The following is a 19,885-nucleotide window of genomic DNA, read 5'->3' on the forward strand; positions in this document are numbered from 1 at the left end:
AGGGAGGGTTTCCTTCAGCACAAATTGTGCCTGTCCCCTCCTGGCTTTTTGCTGGGCATCTTCTCCATAACCACCACCTTCTCCATAACCACCTTCTCCCCACCCAGGCAGCTGGTGGATCCTCCCCTCAGCTCCTCTCCCTCCAAGCTGGAGGAAGCAGCTCCCTCAGCCTCTCCAGCCCTGATCCACCTAGGAGCAAACCCAGAGAGCTGCAGGACCAGGATTTAACTGTGCCCAGGAGCAACCTGAGGAGGGTGAGCATGTGCCATTCAGTGTCTGTACCAACACAAAGCAATTCTGCACAGTCCTCCTCAGCCAGTCCCTCCCAGATACTTCTCTCAGCATCTTTCCCAACACATCCACCTCACATCACTCATTCATCCAGGACTCAATGACCAGCCACTGCCTGTTCCAGCACAGTTCCTACCGAGTCAGAGTCTTCCTCAGCCTGGTTGCTTATGAAATCGAGATAATCATCCTTCTGGTTGTCCAGAACTTCTTCCTCGTACTCAGTCTGGTAGTCTGACTCATCTGAAGAGAGAAGAGACAAAGCACAGGGTTTCACTGGCAGGCAGGGAGGCAGAGGAAACTCAGAGAGGAATGATTGCCACTGTCAGCAGGGGCAGGACAGTGCCAGCAGCTCTCTGCAGCTCAGCGAGCTGGGACTGCTCACACACAGATCTCAGCTCCCCAGCAGATAAAAATAAACCATGTCCTCTCTGTCTGCTGGTGTCCTGGAGCCCTTCAAGAATCCAAGGAACCACAGCACAGCAGCCCTGTCCAACTGTCCAGGTCCTGCTGGGTGCTGGTTCCCAGCTCGAGAGACAGACCCTGGTTTTGGGGGGATGCTCCCTGGGGAATGCCCTTCACAGCACAGCTGCTGTTTTCCACCCCTCAGCCCAACCAGAGCTGTGGGACACCTTCAGGAGCCTCTGAGCTGCCAGTCCAAACTCCCCTGGACACAGCAGTCAGACTCTGGGAACAGGAGCCCAGGCTTAGGGTGAGCTCTGCCTGCTGTGGAGCTGATAAGTGAGCGTCTCACAATCTCTGTTCCACAGGGGATGGTGACATTTACATTCCCTTCCTCTCTGCAGAGGACAATCTCTTGCTTTCTCCAGTAATCCAGCAGATTAACATAATTTAGGGAGTCTCAAGGGCTGTGCACAGCAGCAGGACATGCAAGGAAGGCCCCAGTCCCAGCCTGTTCCCATGGAATGAAGACACATCAGTGCAGAGCCAACACAGCAGGAGCAGAACCTCACAAGGGCCTGGAGGAACAGGACAAGAAGAAATGGCCTTAAGGAAGGGTGGGCAGGCCCTGGCACACGGTGCCCAGAGGAGCTGGACAGGGCTGGGAGCACCTGGGATGGTGGGAAATACCCACGGCCGGGATGGAAGTGGATGAGCTTTAAGGTTCCTCCCAACTCAAACACTTTAATGACTCCACCTGCAGCCAGGGCTGACTCCCCACAGCAGCTCCAGGATGTGCTGGGCTGGGAGGGCAATCGATGCTCCCAGCTCATCCCAGGGCAGCAGCAGCCCCTGCAGAGCCTGTCCCAGCCACTCGAGACACCAGGGCACGAGGACAGCAAGGCAGAGCCTGGGGCAGGCAGCACCTTCCTCTGCTGGCACCCAGATCTTCAGGATGTGTGAAAATGACATTTTATTGTTACCATTAAAATCACATTTGTGTGACACCAGCTCTTCTGCCCCTTTCCTGAGTAAATTCCAGTGTGCTCTGAAGCAATTCCTGGGGTGTAGCCCACTGGTGAAGAGAGGGGCTCCTGTTTAAACCAGATCCTTGATTAAGTATTTCTCCTGGGAGCTGTCATTAGCATCTGCTCCACACTGAAGACAACAGCACAGTCTGTTCCACAGCCTTTTCTTCTAGCACATAACTACAACCAACTGCTAGAACATTGGAATGAAAGACATTTGGTATTTTTATTTTCTTTTATTATTTTAGTGGGGTTTTTGTACTGTGAATTAGAGAATGACTGTTAGTTTTTACTAATAACACTAATGATAGTCTTCAATAAAATACACCAGAGAAACTGGAAGCTTATCTGAACAGCAACAGACACCACAAACAAGAGTTTGGAGTTTATACTTCCAATAAAACCAGCTGCCATCAAGACCAAACTTGATTTTCCCAGCACTATTCAGCATTCAGGTCTTTCTACAGACACAGAACCGAGAGCCACCCTTCTCACAACCTCCACACAGCAGCTCTGGGCGTTGGAGGGGAAAAATGAGAACAGGAGGTAGCCCTGCTGTCCCCAGACATCACCTTCCATCAAGGCTGAAGCTCACCGTGACTTTCTGGGCACTACAGAACCTCCCAGAAGCACCAAAAGTCTCTGTTCAACTCCCCACCACCCAAAGGGCACAGCCTGAAATCCAGCCAGCCAAGAGGAGATTCCACCATGGAAAGGTTGCCAAGCCTGCCCTGAGCAGGGTGAGTGCATTCCCTGCAGGAAGGGCACATTTCCCCACCCAGAGCACCCCGTGCTCCTGCAGCTGCTGGTGGCTCTTTGCTGTGGTGTGGCTGGAGGGGCTCCTGCAGTGCCACTGCCACACCTCAGGCTGAATCAGGCACTGGAAGCTCAGCACAGCCTCAGCTGCATTAATGCTGCTTCAGAAAAGTTCTTTTAAGAAGCAAAGATGCAGAGGTGCTAACTGTGCTAATGCTAATTGTGTCCCTTGAGAGGTGCTGGGATGTCTCCTGCTTCACACCAATGGCCAACCCAGGCATTTGGCACCACCATTAACATTTCTCTTCCACAAATCCTCTCATGCAAATGCCCATTGCTACAAGGGCTTGATCTGGGCTCCTCCAGGGGGGAGCCTGAGCAGGGATGTGACAGAGACAGCCCTGGAGAGTGGCACCTGTGCTCCCCTGGCCACAGCCAGCTCTGTGAATCCAAATCACAGCTGGGGATTCTGGAGCAGGGATCATCCCCGGATCATGCACAGAGGCCACCAAGGAATGTCACTGCTGTCACTGCCACCCAGACACGGGCAGGGTCCCTGCAGCCACTCGGAGCCAGCCAGGGCAGGAACACAAAGGATCCTTGGGAGCTCGGTGTCTGTGTGTGTGACCCTGCTGCCTCCCTCTCCTCCAGACCCCACAGCCAAGGGAGGAAACTGCAGCCCCCTGCCCATCCCATCCCACTGCCAGCAGCCCCTGAACCCCCTCCTCTGCCCAGGATGTGCCACAGCCATTTGCCACACTCCCTTCCATGGCCTCGTTCAGCACAAAGCAGGAGCCTGATGGGGAATAATCAGGAACTACATAAAGGAGGAGGATCTGTCCCAGTGCTCTGGTTAAATCTCAGCAAGTCTCAGTGCCTGAGCCTTAAATAACCACATACCATGAACTCTTCACTCTTATTCACAATGGCTGCTTCAACCACATTTGATTAATATTTTCTTCATAAGGCATATGATTGTAATTAGCATTTCAAATTACCACAGGGACATCTCTACAAACAGTCACAGATGGGAGCACTGCTAACTTTAGCTTTCCCTCTGCAGGAACAAGAATCAGGAGGAGGGGAAGAGACTGTTTAGAAAGAGCTCCAGCCCTGGTGACACACTCAGGGGTTTCAGGCCTGCAAGGCTCTGATCCTTTTGGATCTGGGAGCTCCATAAACAGGGAGCTGCTCTGCAGGGCACAGAGCACCTTTGTGTCACCACGCAGGAGCTGGTACCTGCTCCTCATCAGTTCACTGCTGCTCCCACAACAGGAGCACACAAAAAGCAGTGGAGCCAGTGAGTCACTCCTGATCCTACTCACAACAGCAGGGAAAACATCCTTGGGGCAGGGCTTTAGCTCAGCCTCCTCCCAGCCCAACACTGGCTGAGGATGGAGCCAGCAGAAGGGCACGGGGAGGGGATGGAAGCTGAGGTTGTTCCCTCAGATGAGAGCTGAGCAGGGATTACCTGGGAGCACACACACCACTAAGAGGTGTCAGCAGGGGGACACAGGGGGACTGGGCCCTGAGGGGAGCAGGGAATGCCCAGGCTGGCTCCCTGCTCAGAGCAGGAGCTGTCCCTCCTCCCACCCTCCCCAGCCCCGCTCACCGTCTGCCACCGGAGCCTTGACGGGCTCGATGCGGGACACGATCTCTGCCAGGTCTGTGAAGGAGGTGGTGGGACAGGTCACGTTCTGGAACACAGGGAGAAATTCAAGGTTTGTCAGCAAATACACACAGAAAATCCAAACAAGTCGAGACTGTATAAAAATTATATTGAACAAAGCTCCAGACGCACAAATTCTCCACAGCTGCCCCCTCAAAAACCATTACTCATCAGTGAGAAATTCTCAAAACAGCTCTCCTGATGCAGGTCTGGTGCAGAGATGGGATTCCCAACAGCGGGACATGCTCTTAATGGCTCTTATTCCACCCACACAACAAGAATCCTTATTAAAAATTTAGCAAACTGTGGAAAAGACCCTAGAGAGAAGCACAGGAGGGGTTGGGTCCCAGCATGGACAGAGCTCACTCCACATGTTTTTCTCCATCAGGGTCCCTTTCTAAGAGGGAGGTGCAGCCCCCAGGGAGCTTCTGCTTTCCCTTGGGAGGAGGTGAGCAGGTGGGACACACATCCCTCAGCTGGAGTGATGCCAGCAGGGACAGGTGGCCACTGGGGTGACCAGGACCCCTGGGGACCCCTGAAAGCCCCAGAGCTGCTGCAGTGAGCAAGAACCTGCAGAGACATCTCCCACCACAATTCCTCTCTCCAATAAACCCTTGCTATTTTCACTCTGTCTCAACCAAGCTGACTGTTCTCTATTTTGAGAAGTTCTTTCTCCTGTCTCTCCTCCAAGAAAACCCAACTTTGGCATTTCAGAGCCCTCTTGGGCTTCCTGCAGCCCCACCTCCCTCTTTGGGGCTGGGCACAAGGTAACCATGTGGACACCTGAACACCTCTCATCCTTTTTTAAACCCAGTGAGTTTAATGAACACAGTAACAACCCCAACCCAGAGGAAAGGGATAGGGGAGAGCTGGCAGAGGGAACTGGGCTGCCAGGAATTGCTGTGGAAATTGTCTTCCCAAACACCCAGACCTGCCCCTGTGCTCCCAGCCAGGGCAGCTTCCTAACACGGGGTTTTATGAACAATCCTTTGCTCTTCTGTGAATCACACAACCCCTGTGGGGTCACAGCAGCAGCCCATTGCTGCTGCAGCAAAGTGCTCTCAGTTGACCTTTCATCTGTAGCTGATCTTGATGTAATTTAGAACAGCCACAGCACAGAGCAGATCCAGGACAAGCAACGGGGGCAGAGAAAAGCCGGGAGGGAATGAAGAGGTTCCTGTATGAAATGGAACAGCAGTAGCTCAGGACACACACCTTAAAATATAAAGAAGTTGGGAAGCTCATTGTGACTGTTAAGGAACTGCTGGAAAGGATGAGTCAGCCCAGGCTCACTTTGAACATCCAACCTGAAGGTTCCCAGTGCAGCATTTGCAGAAAGCTCTTTCCCAGGACAGGGAAGAAAAGCTCCTTGACAGTTCCAGTCCGTGCCACACGACTCAGTGAGGGACACGAGCACCCTCTGGCCACCACACGCACTCAGCCACGTCTGAGGCCATCCCTGGACTCCAAAATCCACTCCAGGACGAGGTGGCTGCACAGAGCACTCGGGCAGACAAGTGCCAGGCAGGGACAGCTTTGGATGGGATGGAGTCCAGGGCTCTGCATGAGCAGCTGAACAAAATCCCGCAGGGCCCAGCACCAAAGGGTGCCCCAGGAAAACCATCAGCAGCTCCTGTGGTGAGGATGGATGGGAATGAAGTGTGAGTGCACCCTCAGCAGCATCTGTGCCCCAGCTGACCCCCAGGCCAGCCTGTCTGGGGAGGCAGCTGCACCCAAAGCCTCAGCACCAGGACTGGAAAACCACTTGTGGGAACCAGGTGTCCTCCCACTCTCGTTTGGTGCTTTACAAACAGGAGTTTAATGTTTAAATGCTTCCTCTCACTACTTTTAAGGACAAAACCACCCTCCCATCAGATAACACGAAGTGAAGTGTCTCAGACCCACCTGAAACCCACTCTCAAACCTCTCTGATATTTTTTTTTCCCAAGGAGGAAGGTTTTCTCTTTGGCACAATCTTCATGAAATAAATTAGCAGAAAAAGACAGTTACTATTGTAGTCTGCTGGATTATATTTAGCTTTGCCTATGAATAACACCTCAGTAGACAGAACTTCCCCAAGTAGATCCAATTAATGGTGCTGCAGCATTCCATACTGGGGAAGAGTAAGGGCTGCTCAAAGTAAAGTTTATGTAAGGTTCCTGTTGTTTGTGTCTTCAGTATTTGCATTTTGGAGACAAGACAAACAGGGACTAAATGATCAAAGCAAAGGAGAAGCATCTAAATTATTAAATATCTGGATTTTTAAATAAAATTGCAATGCTCAAAACATGGAAACGAGATGATAAGAAATGGCACTCAACTCTCAGATGTTGAACAGTCCAGAAATAGATGAAGAACTAAAACATATAAAGCATCAAAACCTTTGCTAATGAAAGGCAAGTTAAAAATATCAGCTGCTCTGCCTGGAAGATAACGCAGCTAAAGGACTTAAGTGACTCTAATGGACTAAGAAAAGCAAGAAAAATACCCCACTGGGAGCTGCAACAGTTGTAACTTCACAGAAATATATCTCCTGCAACAGAAGTCAGATGCAAAAATCTTGGGTTTCAGAGGGCTCTGGAGTTTTTGGAGGATGAGCAGATGATGCCACGGTCCTTGGGAGCACCAGGGAAGCACAGAGCCCGTGGCTCCTGCTCCATAACCTGGCAGGGCTGGTGAGTCACTCTCCCAACCCCGTTATTTCCATGCTGTGGCACCTCAGCAATCAGCACTTGGTGCCTCATTATCCAGCGAGTGCAGGGCCAGGCTGTGTCACATCGAGGATGTGACACTTCTGCTCTCCAGGGCTCTGAAGTGCCACAGAACCCAGGGCAGATGTGAGAAATGTCCATCATGCTGCATGAGTCAAGTGAAATATTCCCCTCCATTACTGATCCCATAAAAAGGGCAGTTTAAAAAGCAGTCTTCTTTAAAAAAGTGTCTGCTACAGAAGTGAAAATGTTTGAGATTTTTTACTGGCTGTGATAAAAGTGAGGCTGAAGTAGGACACAGCCAATTCTGAGAGAGTTTTCTCTGCCTTGACTTCTCCTTATGACTTTTAACACAAAACCTGAACCCCAGCCCCTTTTGTCCGATCAGGAGGTGCCAGAGGAGGATTGAGGACCCAACTGCAGTCACACTGAAGCACCTCCTCATCCAGGTGTGCTCCCAGAGACAAATCCCAGGCTCGGGAGTCTGGGGGCTCCTGGTTCATGGATCTCCACGGCTCAGTCCCTGTGTGCTCCTTCCTGATCCCCTCTGGCCCTGCCAGGCAGCGTGGGCAGATCCATCTGATGCTGAGCAGTCCCCCTGGAGCTGAGGGTGACCTTCACCTCCTCCCAGCAGAGCCATTTCCACCCCTCAGTGACTCACAGCCTCTGCTGACACTGAGGGCACCTGCTCAGATGTGGAATCATCCACCCCTCATCCCTGGGCCAGTGTCCATCCTGCCATCCATCCTCTCCCCATCTCTGAGCTGAAGTGCCCTGCCACCCACCCCTGGAGAGCTGCAAATCCTCAGTGTCATCTCTCACCTCATTTGACTTCCCTCTGTGAGGCTCATCAGAGTTATGATTCATTCTGGCCATCCCTTAAAAAATCACTGCTCATTCCCCTCTCTCTAAAAGATGATAAAAAAGAGCTACTGGGTAAAACATGAAGCCTTTGAATCACTTGTGTTTCAAATCAGAGGCATTCAAAGGACAGGAAGGACAGTGAGCCCTTATATTATAAGATATTATCCAAATTCCTCAAAAAGGTGGTAACTGTTTCTTAAAACCAAGTGGAACTTCCCTGCCAAGAAATGCAGAGCACTGGAACCAACCTCAGGGCAGTCACTGTCCCCTGTCCCAGCCCTGAGCAGCTCCAGCAGCATTTCCCTGAGCACTTACATCAGTTTTGGATTTGCAGGTCTCTTGTCTGTCCTTCAGCATCTTGTCAAGGACTCCACTCCTGCACCACACATTAAATACAGTTTTTCCATGCTGGTATCCCACTTCCTGGAAAAAAAAATAATCAGGAGGAAAAATACTAATTAATAACTGTCATTAGCATGAAAACAACTGGAAAAAAACAGACCCATCACTCAGAGTTTTACTCTTTTTCTCAGAACACAGTAGAAATGATGTTGAAAAATCAAATGGGAAGGACAGAGCAACAGGTTTTGAGAGCCCTGGATCCCATCTCCAGCCCTGGTTCTGGCAGCAGCACTAAACCTCTGGTGCTGTCTCTCCTGCAGATTTTGGATGAGGGTTCAGAGCACGGGAGACACGGGAATTCACTTCTCACAATCTGTCCCAGCCCAGGGTGGGGTGATGAAGGGGACAAAAAGGAGCTGACAGCTCTGCCACTGTCAGGGTCAGGCTGACCCAAAATAACCATGAGGAGCTGAGCTTCAGGAAGTGACCCACAGCCTCCACTGCTCCAGGGCTGTACACCAGAGGGGTTTGACATGAAGATCCTTCAGCTCCTTGGAAAATGCTGGTGCCCTTTTCTATTTCCTGTAAAATCCAGGCACAGAGCTGAAATGATCCCTCCCCACTATTTCCCAGCCCCTAAGGATAAAGGAATGCCTGGACTGTCCTTCCCTTTGAGGCCAGCACAGTTTAAAACTGTCCTTGTGGACAGAAGTTACTGAGCTGTGCTGCAGGGAATGAGAATCCAGGAGGTGCTGCCCCTCCATCCCTGCCAAGAACCTGCCCACAGACAGCGACACTTCTGAGGAACTGCCCTTCTCTCAGGTTTTATTGCACTGACAAAATTTGCCTGGTGCCTTTACATCTCTTTAACAGCAGCACATTAGAACAGAGCAGGGATGTGACAGCTCACGATCTGTTCCTGTGATCAACTACCACACCTGCCTGTCAAGGATTTCAAATCAGCCAGGACTCTCCAGCTGGCAAAGAACAAAGAATTATTTATCAGTCCTAGATCCACAGGCAGACAGCAGAGTTTGCCCAGGAGCCAAGAGGCACCAAATATCCCAGAGAGAATATTCACACCGGGGAAATCAGCTGGTGGCCTGGAATAGCTGCTGTGTGTGGTAAGGAATCTGTCAGGTGAGGCTGCAGGGCTGCACTGTGCTCCTGGGGCTGGGCAGTGTTTGTTCAGCCAGGACCAGAGACATCACTCTTCACAGCTTCTCAATAAACTGCCATGGAGGCTGACTTCAAGGAGTGGTGGCTTTCCATGCTGGGAGGGGAGCAGAGCTCTGCAGAATATCTGGACATGGAAAATGCCTGACTAAAACAGGCAAAGAATGGAAGGAGACAGTACAATCACTTTATTGACAGGAGACACTGAGCCAGAATTGCTTTTGCTGCCCTGCCTGGGCAGGGACACTTCTGCTGTGAATGCTGGATTGTGTCACCAGAACAATTCCCTGCACACCTGGAGCCAGCTGTGCCCATGCTGGCTTCTGACACAAACACAACCCAATGCCAGTGATGTGACCTGGCAGCATCACTCTTCCAACACCCTGACACTGGAGCCAGTCCCTGACCCTCTAAGGGGTGCAGAGGAATTGTGGATGATGTTTTACTAATAGCAGTGTTCAAAAATTAACAGAATCAGGTATTTTCATGTTTCCCTCCATCTCCAGGATTCAAGGCCTTGCTGACAGACTTCTGCAAACCTTCCATGCTACAACAAGTTCCAGGAACGAGGGGAACGTGAGGACAAACCCCAGCCCACACCAGTGCCAAGCCCCAACTGCCCAGGGCAGCTCAGACACCCAGGAGCTCTCACCCAGCAGCTGAGCAGGAACTGCCACCAAACAGGCAACCCATCCCTTCACAGGTCATTATAAAATCAAGATTACTAACTCAATTCCTGCTGCTAATCCAATCTCCCGGCCGGGATCTCATTCCACAGCATTATTGAGTGTCAATTATTCACTCTGCGCCGCTTCAGCACTAATTAGCAGCAGCAGAGCTGTGAGGAGAGGTGCTGGGGGCCCAGGGAAGGCACTTACACAGATCTCATCGAACTTGCCGAAGTCCAGGGTGCCGTAGCGGTCGATGGGGGGCCGGATGTACTCGCAGTAGTCGCTGTTCTTCACCATCTCCAGCTGCCGCACGCAGCACACGTAGGCCAGGCGCGTCTGGATCTCGGCCATGTTCAGCACCTGCCCGGCACACCAGCCACAGAATCAGCTCCTCCAAGTGGATTTCGGAGTGCTCTGGGTGTTCCCCAAGGGGGAGAGGTGAGCTGGCACACAGGACCCCGGTGATGCCCTGGCACCTCTGGCCGTGTCCCAGCGTGGGCAGGGATCAGAGTCCATGATCAGCACCAGAAAGGGAACTGCCTTCCAACAAGCTTGAACCAAGACTTTCATGCCAGGATATAGTGAAATATTTATGTGATCTGTGCTGAGGGGCACAGTGATCCTTCAAGGCAGAAATCAGTGATGCTCCATCCCTGCAAGTGCTCAAGGCCAGGCTGGACAGGGCTTGGAGCCTTGGGGTGGAACTGAATGAGCTTTAAGGTCCCTTCCAACCCAAGCCAGTCTGTAATTCCACTGTTCTCTCATCTGTCCAGTGCCAGGGCAGAGATTCTGCAGAATGGCTGAGGTAGACAGGGAGCCTTTGAGATCATCCAGTCCATCCCTCCTGCCCAGGCAGGGTCAGCTGGGGAAGCTGGTCCATGACCAGCTAAGTTTTCCCATCTCCACAGATGGAAACTTCACCAGCCCCGTTTGGCCACTGTTTCACCACTACCAGTAAAAAAAATAAATGGTTTTTGTGGTGTTCAGGAAGGAATTCCAGGTTTCCATGGGTGCTATTCAGGCAGTTGGAATATTTTACTGGAGACTAATGAGACCAATTCCAACTGGGAATGCAATTGGGAGGGAAGAATTAAGATCAATATTCACTTGGGGGACAGCTGCAGAGCCAGATAATTTAGGAAATACAGAATAAGGAACAGAGTTGGCCTAACCACATGCAACAAAAGGAGAATCATGATAATAAACCATACTCTGCAGACCCATCTTTATCATTGTACTTAATTACTGCCAAGTGCTAAAATCTCCCTAAATCAGCAGTTCAGAGACATACAGGATAGAAAGTGAACCGGACAGATTTATTAATTTTATGGGTAAAATTAATAAATTCTGACTTTATCAGAATGTATACAGCTCCAAGAAAAGGTTTCCTTGCTCTAAGAATTCTGCCAGCCCCTTCCCACATCCCTGTGCTGTGAGGGCACTGCCCAGTTCTCTGAACAAGAGCTCAAACCCAGCAAAACAACAAATCTGGCACAGACTTGCTCCCTGAGTAACAGAGGGAATCTTCCCACTGCTCTGGAAAAGCAGCTGCCACTCCAGTGTAGGCCCCAGTACCTTGACTTTCTCAGCCAGGGGGTTCCACCTCTTCCAGAGCAGCCACCAGCCCGACAGGCAGTCGCCGTAGTTGGTGAGGTCGGTCTCGTCCCGGCTGCCCACGTCGATGGCGATCACCACCTTGGCCCCCATGGACCTGGCCACGTCAGCTGGGACAGGACAGGAGGTGTCAGAGCCCCTGTGCCCTCCCAGCTGCAGGTACAGATCTCCATGGCTCCTGTGTGTGTTTGTGTGTGGCTCCAGGTGGGGTGGGACCCCAGGAGCTGTGGACAGGAGTGACCATCAGCGGCCACCCCTGCAGGGGATGTGGCACCTGGGGACACGGGAGACTGCTGGGAATGGTTGGACTCAGAGGGATCTTGAGCCTAAATAATTCTGTGATTCCATATGAGCTCTGCAGCAGCTCTGCCCATTCCTGCTCAGGGAGGCTCCATGGGGAGGGAGTGACCCCAGGGTGAGTCCCACTGCTGGGGGACATCACTGACAGGGGATGTTTTGCCTCACATCAGTGGGATGACCTGACCCTCCCTGAGGTCCCCAGGAGCCCTGTGAGGCAGCAGGGGACAGGGGACACAGCACCAGGGCAGTGACACCACGCTGGGTGCAGTGGGACCGTGCTCATCAAACCCACATTGATTCCAAAAAAAGACCTGGGAGACCTGCAGAGAGAACAAGTGGCAGTGCCTTAGAGAGAGGAGGGAGAAGGTGACAATGGCAGGAGCAGGACAGGACCTGCCAGCGAGGAGAGGCTGGATGGCAGCCTGAGAACAGCTCTGGGATCCAAGAGAAAGAATCACATCTGAAAGTGGGAGAGAAATGAGGCAACACTTCCTACTTCAAGGTCGGTAAAAGGACGAGCTGCAGTCTTTGGTTATGGGTGAGGATTTAGGGAAGCGCCAAGGGAGGGAAGAGAAGGACATGAACCTCACAGAATGAATTTATATTTCTTTCACACCCCCAGAGTCCAAGATAGTTGCAGTTTCCAGAATAGTTTTGCGTAGGAAAACCACAGCTCTGAAGAGCCAATTTAGAGGCTTAATTTAGACACTTCTTTAAAGCAGATCTGTTCTGTAACTTGGATTTACATTCCTAGGCTCGTTCAGTCTATTGTGTTTCCCACCCAGTGTCACCTGGGTCTGCTCTTTGCCCTCTCCAGCTGTGGAGATGCAAGAGGTGCTTTGGTTTGCAATCACAATTACAAGCACAGAGAATGCCAGATGCTGATGTGGGAGATCTGTTTTGTGCTATTTCTGTTTCTGAGTTTTAGGTAAATACAGCCCTGATGGAAAAACACAGTCAGGGTGTGACAGGAAGATGGAAATGACTCGGGTTGCTCAGGTGGAGTCTTGACACAAAACCCATCCCAAACACAGCCAGTTCACACCCCTGGATGCTGCTGGGGGCTCAGACCTCACCCCACACCCCATATCCTCCTTCCATGGCCCCAATATTCCCAGCTGACAGCAGCCTGAGCAGCAAATGCTGCTGCTCTCTCAGAATTATTTATTAATTAACTGATTGAAGAGAAACTCCAAGGTAGGTTTTATGTCGGTGGTTTGATTCCTCCTCCCTCCCTTCAGCAAGCACTAAAATAATTCAGACTTAGCTGAGAGTTGTATGTTCAGAATTTGGCTATCATAAAAAAAAAACAAAATAAAGCCAAAATAAATAATAAAAATAAATAATAAATAAACAAATAAATAACCATAATAAAGGCAACACCCAGGAAACTGCAAGCAAGGACTCCAGGTAACCATCACGAGGTTAAAGGTGACATTTCTCTGTGCTTTAGGGAAAAAAACAAGAGGCCCAAAGCTTGCAGGCTGTTTGCTGGGCAGTTCTGGGAATTTCTCCCAGCACAATCCATGCTCCTACCTGGCAGGTTGTTGATGTAGCCCCCATCCATGAGGAGATGGCCATCCTTGGGGTCACAGAGGGGAGGCATGTACCCCGAGAGGGACATGCTGGCACGGACGTAGCGCCACAGCGAGCCTGCGGGGAGGGCAACAGCGTTAATCACCCAGCCTTAATTACTGCCACGCAGGGGGGAGGCTGCTGCACTCATTAAGATAATCAAGAGATGGAGGCTTTCCTCAGAAGGAAGTTATTAAAGCAGTTTGTTATTTTTTCTATTGTAATGCTGGCTAGGATAAAACAAAGACGATGCAGGCATCAGGCAAAAGCCCCAGAACGCAGGGGTTTGAGCCCATTCCTCAGATTTACTGAATTCTGAGAGATCTCAGCATGTTCCTACTGCAGGGAGCACCAGGAGGGAAGGAAAAGGTTTCTCCTGAGGACAGAGGGATTGACTGAACAAGTGCAGCTGCAGTCACTGTATTCTCCAGAGATCCACAAACCCCTGACTTTTAGTAGGACCTGAACCTGAAAAATATAAGCTGTAGAACCCCCCAAAATTCTATTTTCCCTCCTCTGCAACAAGCAAATGTTTTCTCTTGTGAAACCACTGCAAATGCCTGGTGGGGATCATTATCTTCTCTTGGGCCACTTCTGTTGGTGCTGTAAGGAACAGTTACAATCCTTTAAGCTGTTAGAAACAAAGTTTAGTCAAGGAGAAATTGATTTGCCGTGTTTCCTGTAAAACATTCTGCTTTAAGGCTCTTACCCACTGATTCTTCTCTTTACATTTGCATCAACCAAATTGAGAAGACACAGCATTTCCACAGGCCAAGAGGCTTGTCTGAGAAGTGAATCTTTAAAATATCAGGAATAAGTGAGCCTTTGCAGTGTTAACTCACTGATCAGTAATTAACTGCCTGGTGCTTCCAACAGCAACTCTTCCCAGCAAATTCCCTGGGAATTGATTTTTTTTGTGTTTTCTTTTTAAAACAGATAACAGCTCTGTTTCTAATTACAACGCCAGCACTCCTGCTGTTAGCACGGGTTAATACTGGCACATTTGGGGATTATTATTAATAGTTTTAGTGGAACTTCCACTCAAGGAAACTGCTGACGTGTGTTACACCTCACAGACCAAACCAAGATGGGAAATGGCAGCAGCTGGGAACTTAATTTATCTCCATTCAGTGGAGACAACCGTAACTGTTCTCCAGCTGATTCCTATCCTTGCATTAAACTTCCACGGGGACAAGCAGCTGGCTGGAGTGAGTTTCCTGACCTCAACTGGCTTAACCTGCTGTGGAATGGGAATACAAAACCTCTGAGATGGGTTAATCCTTTTTCTGCTTGTTTTAGCTACCCTGATTAAAGCCCAGAATCCTTCAGCAGCTCCATAACCCCCCTGGAACGGCAGGAATGGGCAGTGTCACCTGTGCCAGCCCCAAGGACAAAATTTCAATGGTGAGACAAATTCCAGGAGTAAGGGATGGCCCTGAAGTGTCCCATGATGATTTAAGGCCTGGAGGGGCCATGTCCACACTCACCATCCCTGTGCACCCTCATGGCCGAGGCAGTGATGTCGGTGGTGATGGTGAAGTAAGGAATCCACAAATCCTGCAACAGAGGAGTCCCAATTTTACTGAATCTGAGACCTGACCACGCCCTGTGCCTGACACACAGCAGAGCAACAACCTCTGGACCTCACCAGACAGAGCTACAGACACACACCTGCATGCATGGAAGAAAAACCCTCCTGTGTTTATATTCATGAATTTTTCTCTCATGCAAACAATTCATTCAAAACCAAGGCAGAAAAAACCCTCATGTCCTTCCTGCAGCAGCAAGAACCCCCTGTTCCAGCAGAGTGTGCAGAGGCAGCACAGAGAGCTCCTCACACAAAGCACAGGCAGCTTCTGCAGGGTGTCTTTATTGTAATTTCAGGTGAAGGGTGAGGATCTGATGGTCACTCCCACCCCAAGGGATCCTGAGGCTGTTCAGTGCTGGAGGACATGAAGAACATGATCCACGGCCTCTTGACTGAACAATGGTCAATTTGTACCCTCTGGTGATGGAGCCAGGGCTCATTGCTTCAGGAATTTTCAGGAATCAAAGAGGACAACACCAAACTCAAGCATTGGCTACAGGAACAAAGGACCTGCAAGGTAAAACTCCAGGAAGATTCTAGAGGTTACCTGAGATCCAGCAGGATCTCACAGTGGGGAGTGTGGAACAGGAGGAGGGTGAGACACAAAAGGAATGGCTAAGCCAAGAGCTTTGAGAGTTTATTCAGTGGGGCCAGACCAAACCACCCAGCCCTGGGGAAGTTCTCCCTCTGGTTTCAGCTATGTCTCACCTCCCAGCAGATGGAAAAAGGGGAAGGTGACCTCCCAAGTGTGCAGGGCTCTGCTGGAGGGAGGACAGTTTTGGAAAGTTTCCATGGTGCCTGGTGAAATGGTAGCTGCCAAGGGGAAGCAGGAGGACTGGTCTGAGTAAACTGAGCTTGTGCCCAGGGAACAGCTGATGCTGCTCTGTCAGTCAGAAAACTCAAAGCTGAAGAGGAAAACCTGCTCTCCCAGGCAGCATTTGTTCACTGGACAGGGTGTCTGGGCCTTCTCCAGCACAGCTTCAACTCAAACCAAACACAGGTTTGGACTCCAGGACCACTGGAGCTGGAAGCCCTCCCTCACTGGTCAGGCTGCGAATCCTGGTGTGATTTCTGTGCTGTTCCACCTGAAATCCTGCACTGCCAAGAATCAGGGGTTTTTTCTGCTGAGTTTAATCTCTTCAGCAGCTCTGTGAAGCCCATGGGACTGGGGAGGGCTCAAAGTGGATGAATAAAGTGTGATTACAAGAATATTGGGGTACCTCTCCATGCTGAAGACACTCTGGGGATTGCAGTTCTCAGTGCTTCAACCACAGATTAAGCAAAAACAGGGGAATGGGAAGAGAAGCCTCTCTGACACCTCCCTTCATGTTCCTGCAAACACCTGCACAAAGCAAACTAACCCAAGCCCTCCCACGCAGCAATAAAATCTCACTGCTCAGGGATTGTTCCACTCATTTTGGAACACAGCATCATTCAAGTCTGAACCAGGACTTAATAAAAGTCTTGTCTGATTCCTCACACCTGAACCCCCAGTTGAGATGATTTACGAGGGCATTTTGGCACGGGGATAAGAATCCTGGCACGGAGAATAAAAATTCCAGAGGCTGATGTTCTCAGAGAAGGATGGCTAATTCAAGAGGAAAATAACTCTACTTCTTGAGAAATTTCCTTCAAGCGCCCTGGCCTGGGTTTGTGTGTCCAAGTGCCCCATCCTGGGTTTGAGAGGAGGGTCTCACATGGATGATCCCAGCTTGGGAAGTGCCTGTGGCTGGAAGCAGTGACGGGGTTTTTGTCACCAGGGCCCCCACACGAGCAGCACTGCTGGGAATCAGGAGACACCCACATTACAAGGGTTGGCAGAGAGCAAATTTCAGAGAAAATGGAAACCTCCCTTTGAGTGTCAGAAATAACAGCTCAACGTAAGCGCTCCTGCTCCTGCCTCCCATGTGGGAGAGGGGTGAGGACTCGTGTGGGAAGCACAGGGGTGTCACCTCACAGCCACAGCAGCAGAAGGGAGGATCTGGCCCAGAGCTCCTGAATTTTAAACTTTTCTAGAGCCATAAGGGTCAGCCCACCAAACTTATTCAGGTTTTCCTGGCATCACTGCAGATCCTCCCAGGAAGGAGCAGTTGTGGCCAAGCACAACCCAAACACAACCTCTGCTTGCAGGCTGTAATTAATTTTTATTGATAAGAATTTCCAGGTAGAAATCATTGTTACCCAGCCAAACCTAGCCCAGCTAGGGAGAAAAGATGGATGTTTGCAGTTTGGATGCTTTAAATGCTCTGAGAAAACACTTTTTCAAGGTTCCTGCCTCAGCTCCTGTTACTTTCTCAACCTCCCTTGACCCTGGGGCAGCTCCCAGTTCCAGGACAGGTTACCCCACACTGAGAGGGGGAATTGCAATGAAGGAGTAATTCCCTCTTTCCTGGCTGAGCTACACAACATTTTTCCTTATTTATCTGAGGGATTCTTCCCACATGAGGAAACCCTGGGCATGGACTGAGGGGCTGTGGTGGTCAGCTTTTCAACATCACAGAGATGATGCTGCTGGGTGCCTCAGGACTGGATTTCCCTTACACAAAAGCTTCCTCTGGCTGCAAGGGAAAACCAGAATATGCAACTACAGCTGTTGAAATTGCTAAGGAAGGAATCTGCTGCATCTTAAAAAGGAAGAACAATGAACTGACTGCAGGAATCCAAAGCAGGGATGGACAGGAACAGCCTCAAGTTGCAGCAGGGGAGGTTTAGGTTAGGTTGGACAGGAGGAAGAATTTCTCTGTGGAAAGGGTAGTCAGGCATTGGAAGAGCTGTCCAGGGAAGTGGTGGGGTCACTGGAAGTGGTGGCCATCCCTGGAAGAGCTCAAAAGCCACGTGGATGTGGGACATCCCTGGGGACAGGGGTCAGTGGTGGCCCTGTCAGTGCTGGGGGAGTTGCTGGGCTCAGGGATCTGAGGCCTTTTCCAACCTTGGTGATTCCAGGATTCTCTAAAACTTGCTTGTCTCCAGCACCATCCCCTCTGCACAGCAAGCTGCTATTTTAAGCCACACGATGATTAATCACTTACTCTGAAATTTGCATTTAGGTAGAGAATGTTTTGGATTATTTTTACCAAATATATTTAAAGTACATACAGTGTTAATTTGCTACATGATCTTTCATCACAAGGATGCAAACACTGGAATAATTTGGTTAAAATTGTAAATCAGGTGAAATTCCACGGCTACACAAACACTCTCTGAGCTGGGTGATGTAGGAAGATAAAACATCAATAATGTGTTTTACAATCTGCTGCTGCTGAGGGAAGGGGGAGAGGTGGATTCCAAAGGTAGCTCTTGGCTCAGGTGGACACACAACACCCAGCAACTACAAAAAGGTCACCAAGTGCAAGCCAGGAGACAAAGGACTCTGCCATTACTGCAGTTTTCAGTAGGCTGCTCAGAAAAACTCACTCCAGCTTCAGAGGTAAAATTCAAAAAAGCCAAACCCATCACAGCCCAATTCAAGCCCTTCTCTGCTGTGTCCTGAAGGTCTCTGAGACCTGATTTGCAGAAAAATAATGATGGAGCAGTCTCAGCTGTTCTTCTTCAGTGTCACAATTTTCACTTCTTCTCTCAGACAATGAGATCCCTTTGTCAAACTGAAATAGGTACAAATAATCTACAGCTGTGTTTTCTAAATCCACCAAATAGAACAGGCTCCTTCCTGCAGTCATGGACCACCACATTCACAGTTTCACCACGTTTCCAGTCTCCCAACAGCTCCAGATTTCCATATTAGCATGGAAAAAAGCTATTTCTGCTCCAGCAGAACATAATTAAAATAACAGGGACATAATTTCTTATCCATAAGGTGAATAAACAACCTACCTCTATCTGCTTGTCTTTGAAGATGTTGTTGATGCTGTTGTTAAAAGCTGCTCCAGAAAACATAGAGGTTATTGGGTATGTCAAGTCTAGAATAGTCTTAAACACAGAGTTCATAACCTAAAATGGAAAAAAAAAAAGGCATTTCAAAGGTAAATACCAGAAGGCCAGAATCCATGGGAATATGTGCAATTCCAGAGACATCACATTCCAGAGTTCAGAGCTGAACATGCTGGAAGCATCAAAGGTGCACAAAGTGTTGAGGGGACAGAAATACAGCTGCAAAATCTACAACCAGGAGCCCCTTGTGTGGTAAATTTACATTTAGTAAAGCCTAAAGCAGAAGCAAGCCCTGCAATAAAGCTCTGCAGGAATGAGCACTGCTCCCCCAAACAGCTCCATCCTTTGTGGGTTTTTTTAAAATTAATAAAAAGATGTTCTGAGTTGTCTTTCTCTTCACTGTCCTTCCCACAGCACCTGTGGAGTTCAGTGGTGTGGGAAGGAAACCATAAATCCATGGCAGAGGAATTCCTTCATCCATCTCTTCTCATTTGGGGATCACAGCTAATTTTTCTCCCAGATTTAAAGCTTTTCTCTGCCTCAGTGGAAGCACTTTGATGTCTGGGATTCTCTGGGACTCCAACAAGGTTCAGTCAAGCACAGGTTATAGAGCTTTAAACACTTTTTATGGAGCAGGGTCTGTTATTTGTCATTCCCAAAGTCTGTTATTGGGATGTGTTATGGACCCAGCATTTAACTGCTACAAACTCAGCACCAGCAAGGGAAACCAAACCACGTCAGGTTTGTTAAAGCACTACAGGTGCCTGCACACCAACCCTTCCAACACACAGATCCTGGAATTAAGCTTTCATTAATTCCTTTTTTCTCCATTTCAACAGCATTATCACACCTATGTACTGACCTACAAGAGAAAAGGATGAAAATCCCTAAATTTTATGCCATTACGACCAGAGTATTTGTCTATAACCAAGCTATTGCTGTCAAATCCTAATAAATATTAACAAAATGCAATGTTTTATATATTACATCATAGTCAAAATATAAAAGAATAC

The 19,885-nt window shown here is 49.5% G+C and overlaps 1 protein-coding gene across 3 annotated transcripts in view; it reads right to left on the reverse strand.

Annotated features, from left to right (window-relative positions):
* The window catches only part of PNPLA7 (patatin like domain 7, lysophospholipase), a 102,799-nt gene that overhangs the window by 1,309 nt on the left and 81,605 nt on the right, over positions 1 to 19,885 (reverse strand). For all 3 annotated transcript variants that reach the window (XM_088065717.1, XM_088065718.1, XM_088065716.1), the window contains 8 exons: positions 18,816 to 18,932; positions 14,884 to 14,953; positions 13,358 to 13,474; positions 11,483 to 11,631; positions 10,115 to 10,267; positions 8,034 to 8,141; positions 4,087 to 4,171; positions 428 to 531 (listed from right to left, as the gene is read on the reverse strand). In XM_088065717.1, the coding sequence (XP_087921843.1) occupies positions 428 to 531; positions 4,087 to 4,171; positions 8,034 to 8,141; positions 10,115 to 10,267; positions 11,483 to 11,631; positions 13,358 to 13,474; positions 14,884 to 14,953; positions 18,816 to 18,932 (903 nt within the window). The remainder of the gene's footprint in view (positions 1 to 427; positions 532 to 4,086; positions 4,172 to 8,033; positions 8,142 to 10,114; positions 10,268 to 11,482; positions 11,632 to 13,357; positions 13,475 to 14,883; positions 14,954 to 18,815; positions 18,933 to 19,885) is intronic.

The sequence above is a fragment of the Pseudopodoces humilis genome, chromosome 22 (assembly GCF_049639895.1).
Source record: "Pseudopodoces humilis isolate 2021_Gansu_Grassland_sample_001 chromosome 22, ASM4963989v1, whole genome shotgun sequence".
In the NCBI taxonomy this organism is placed as follows: domain Eukaryota; kingdom Metazoa; phylum Chordata; class Aves; order Passeriformes; family Paridae; genus Pseudopodoces; species Pseudopodoces humilis.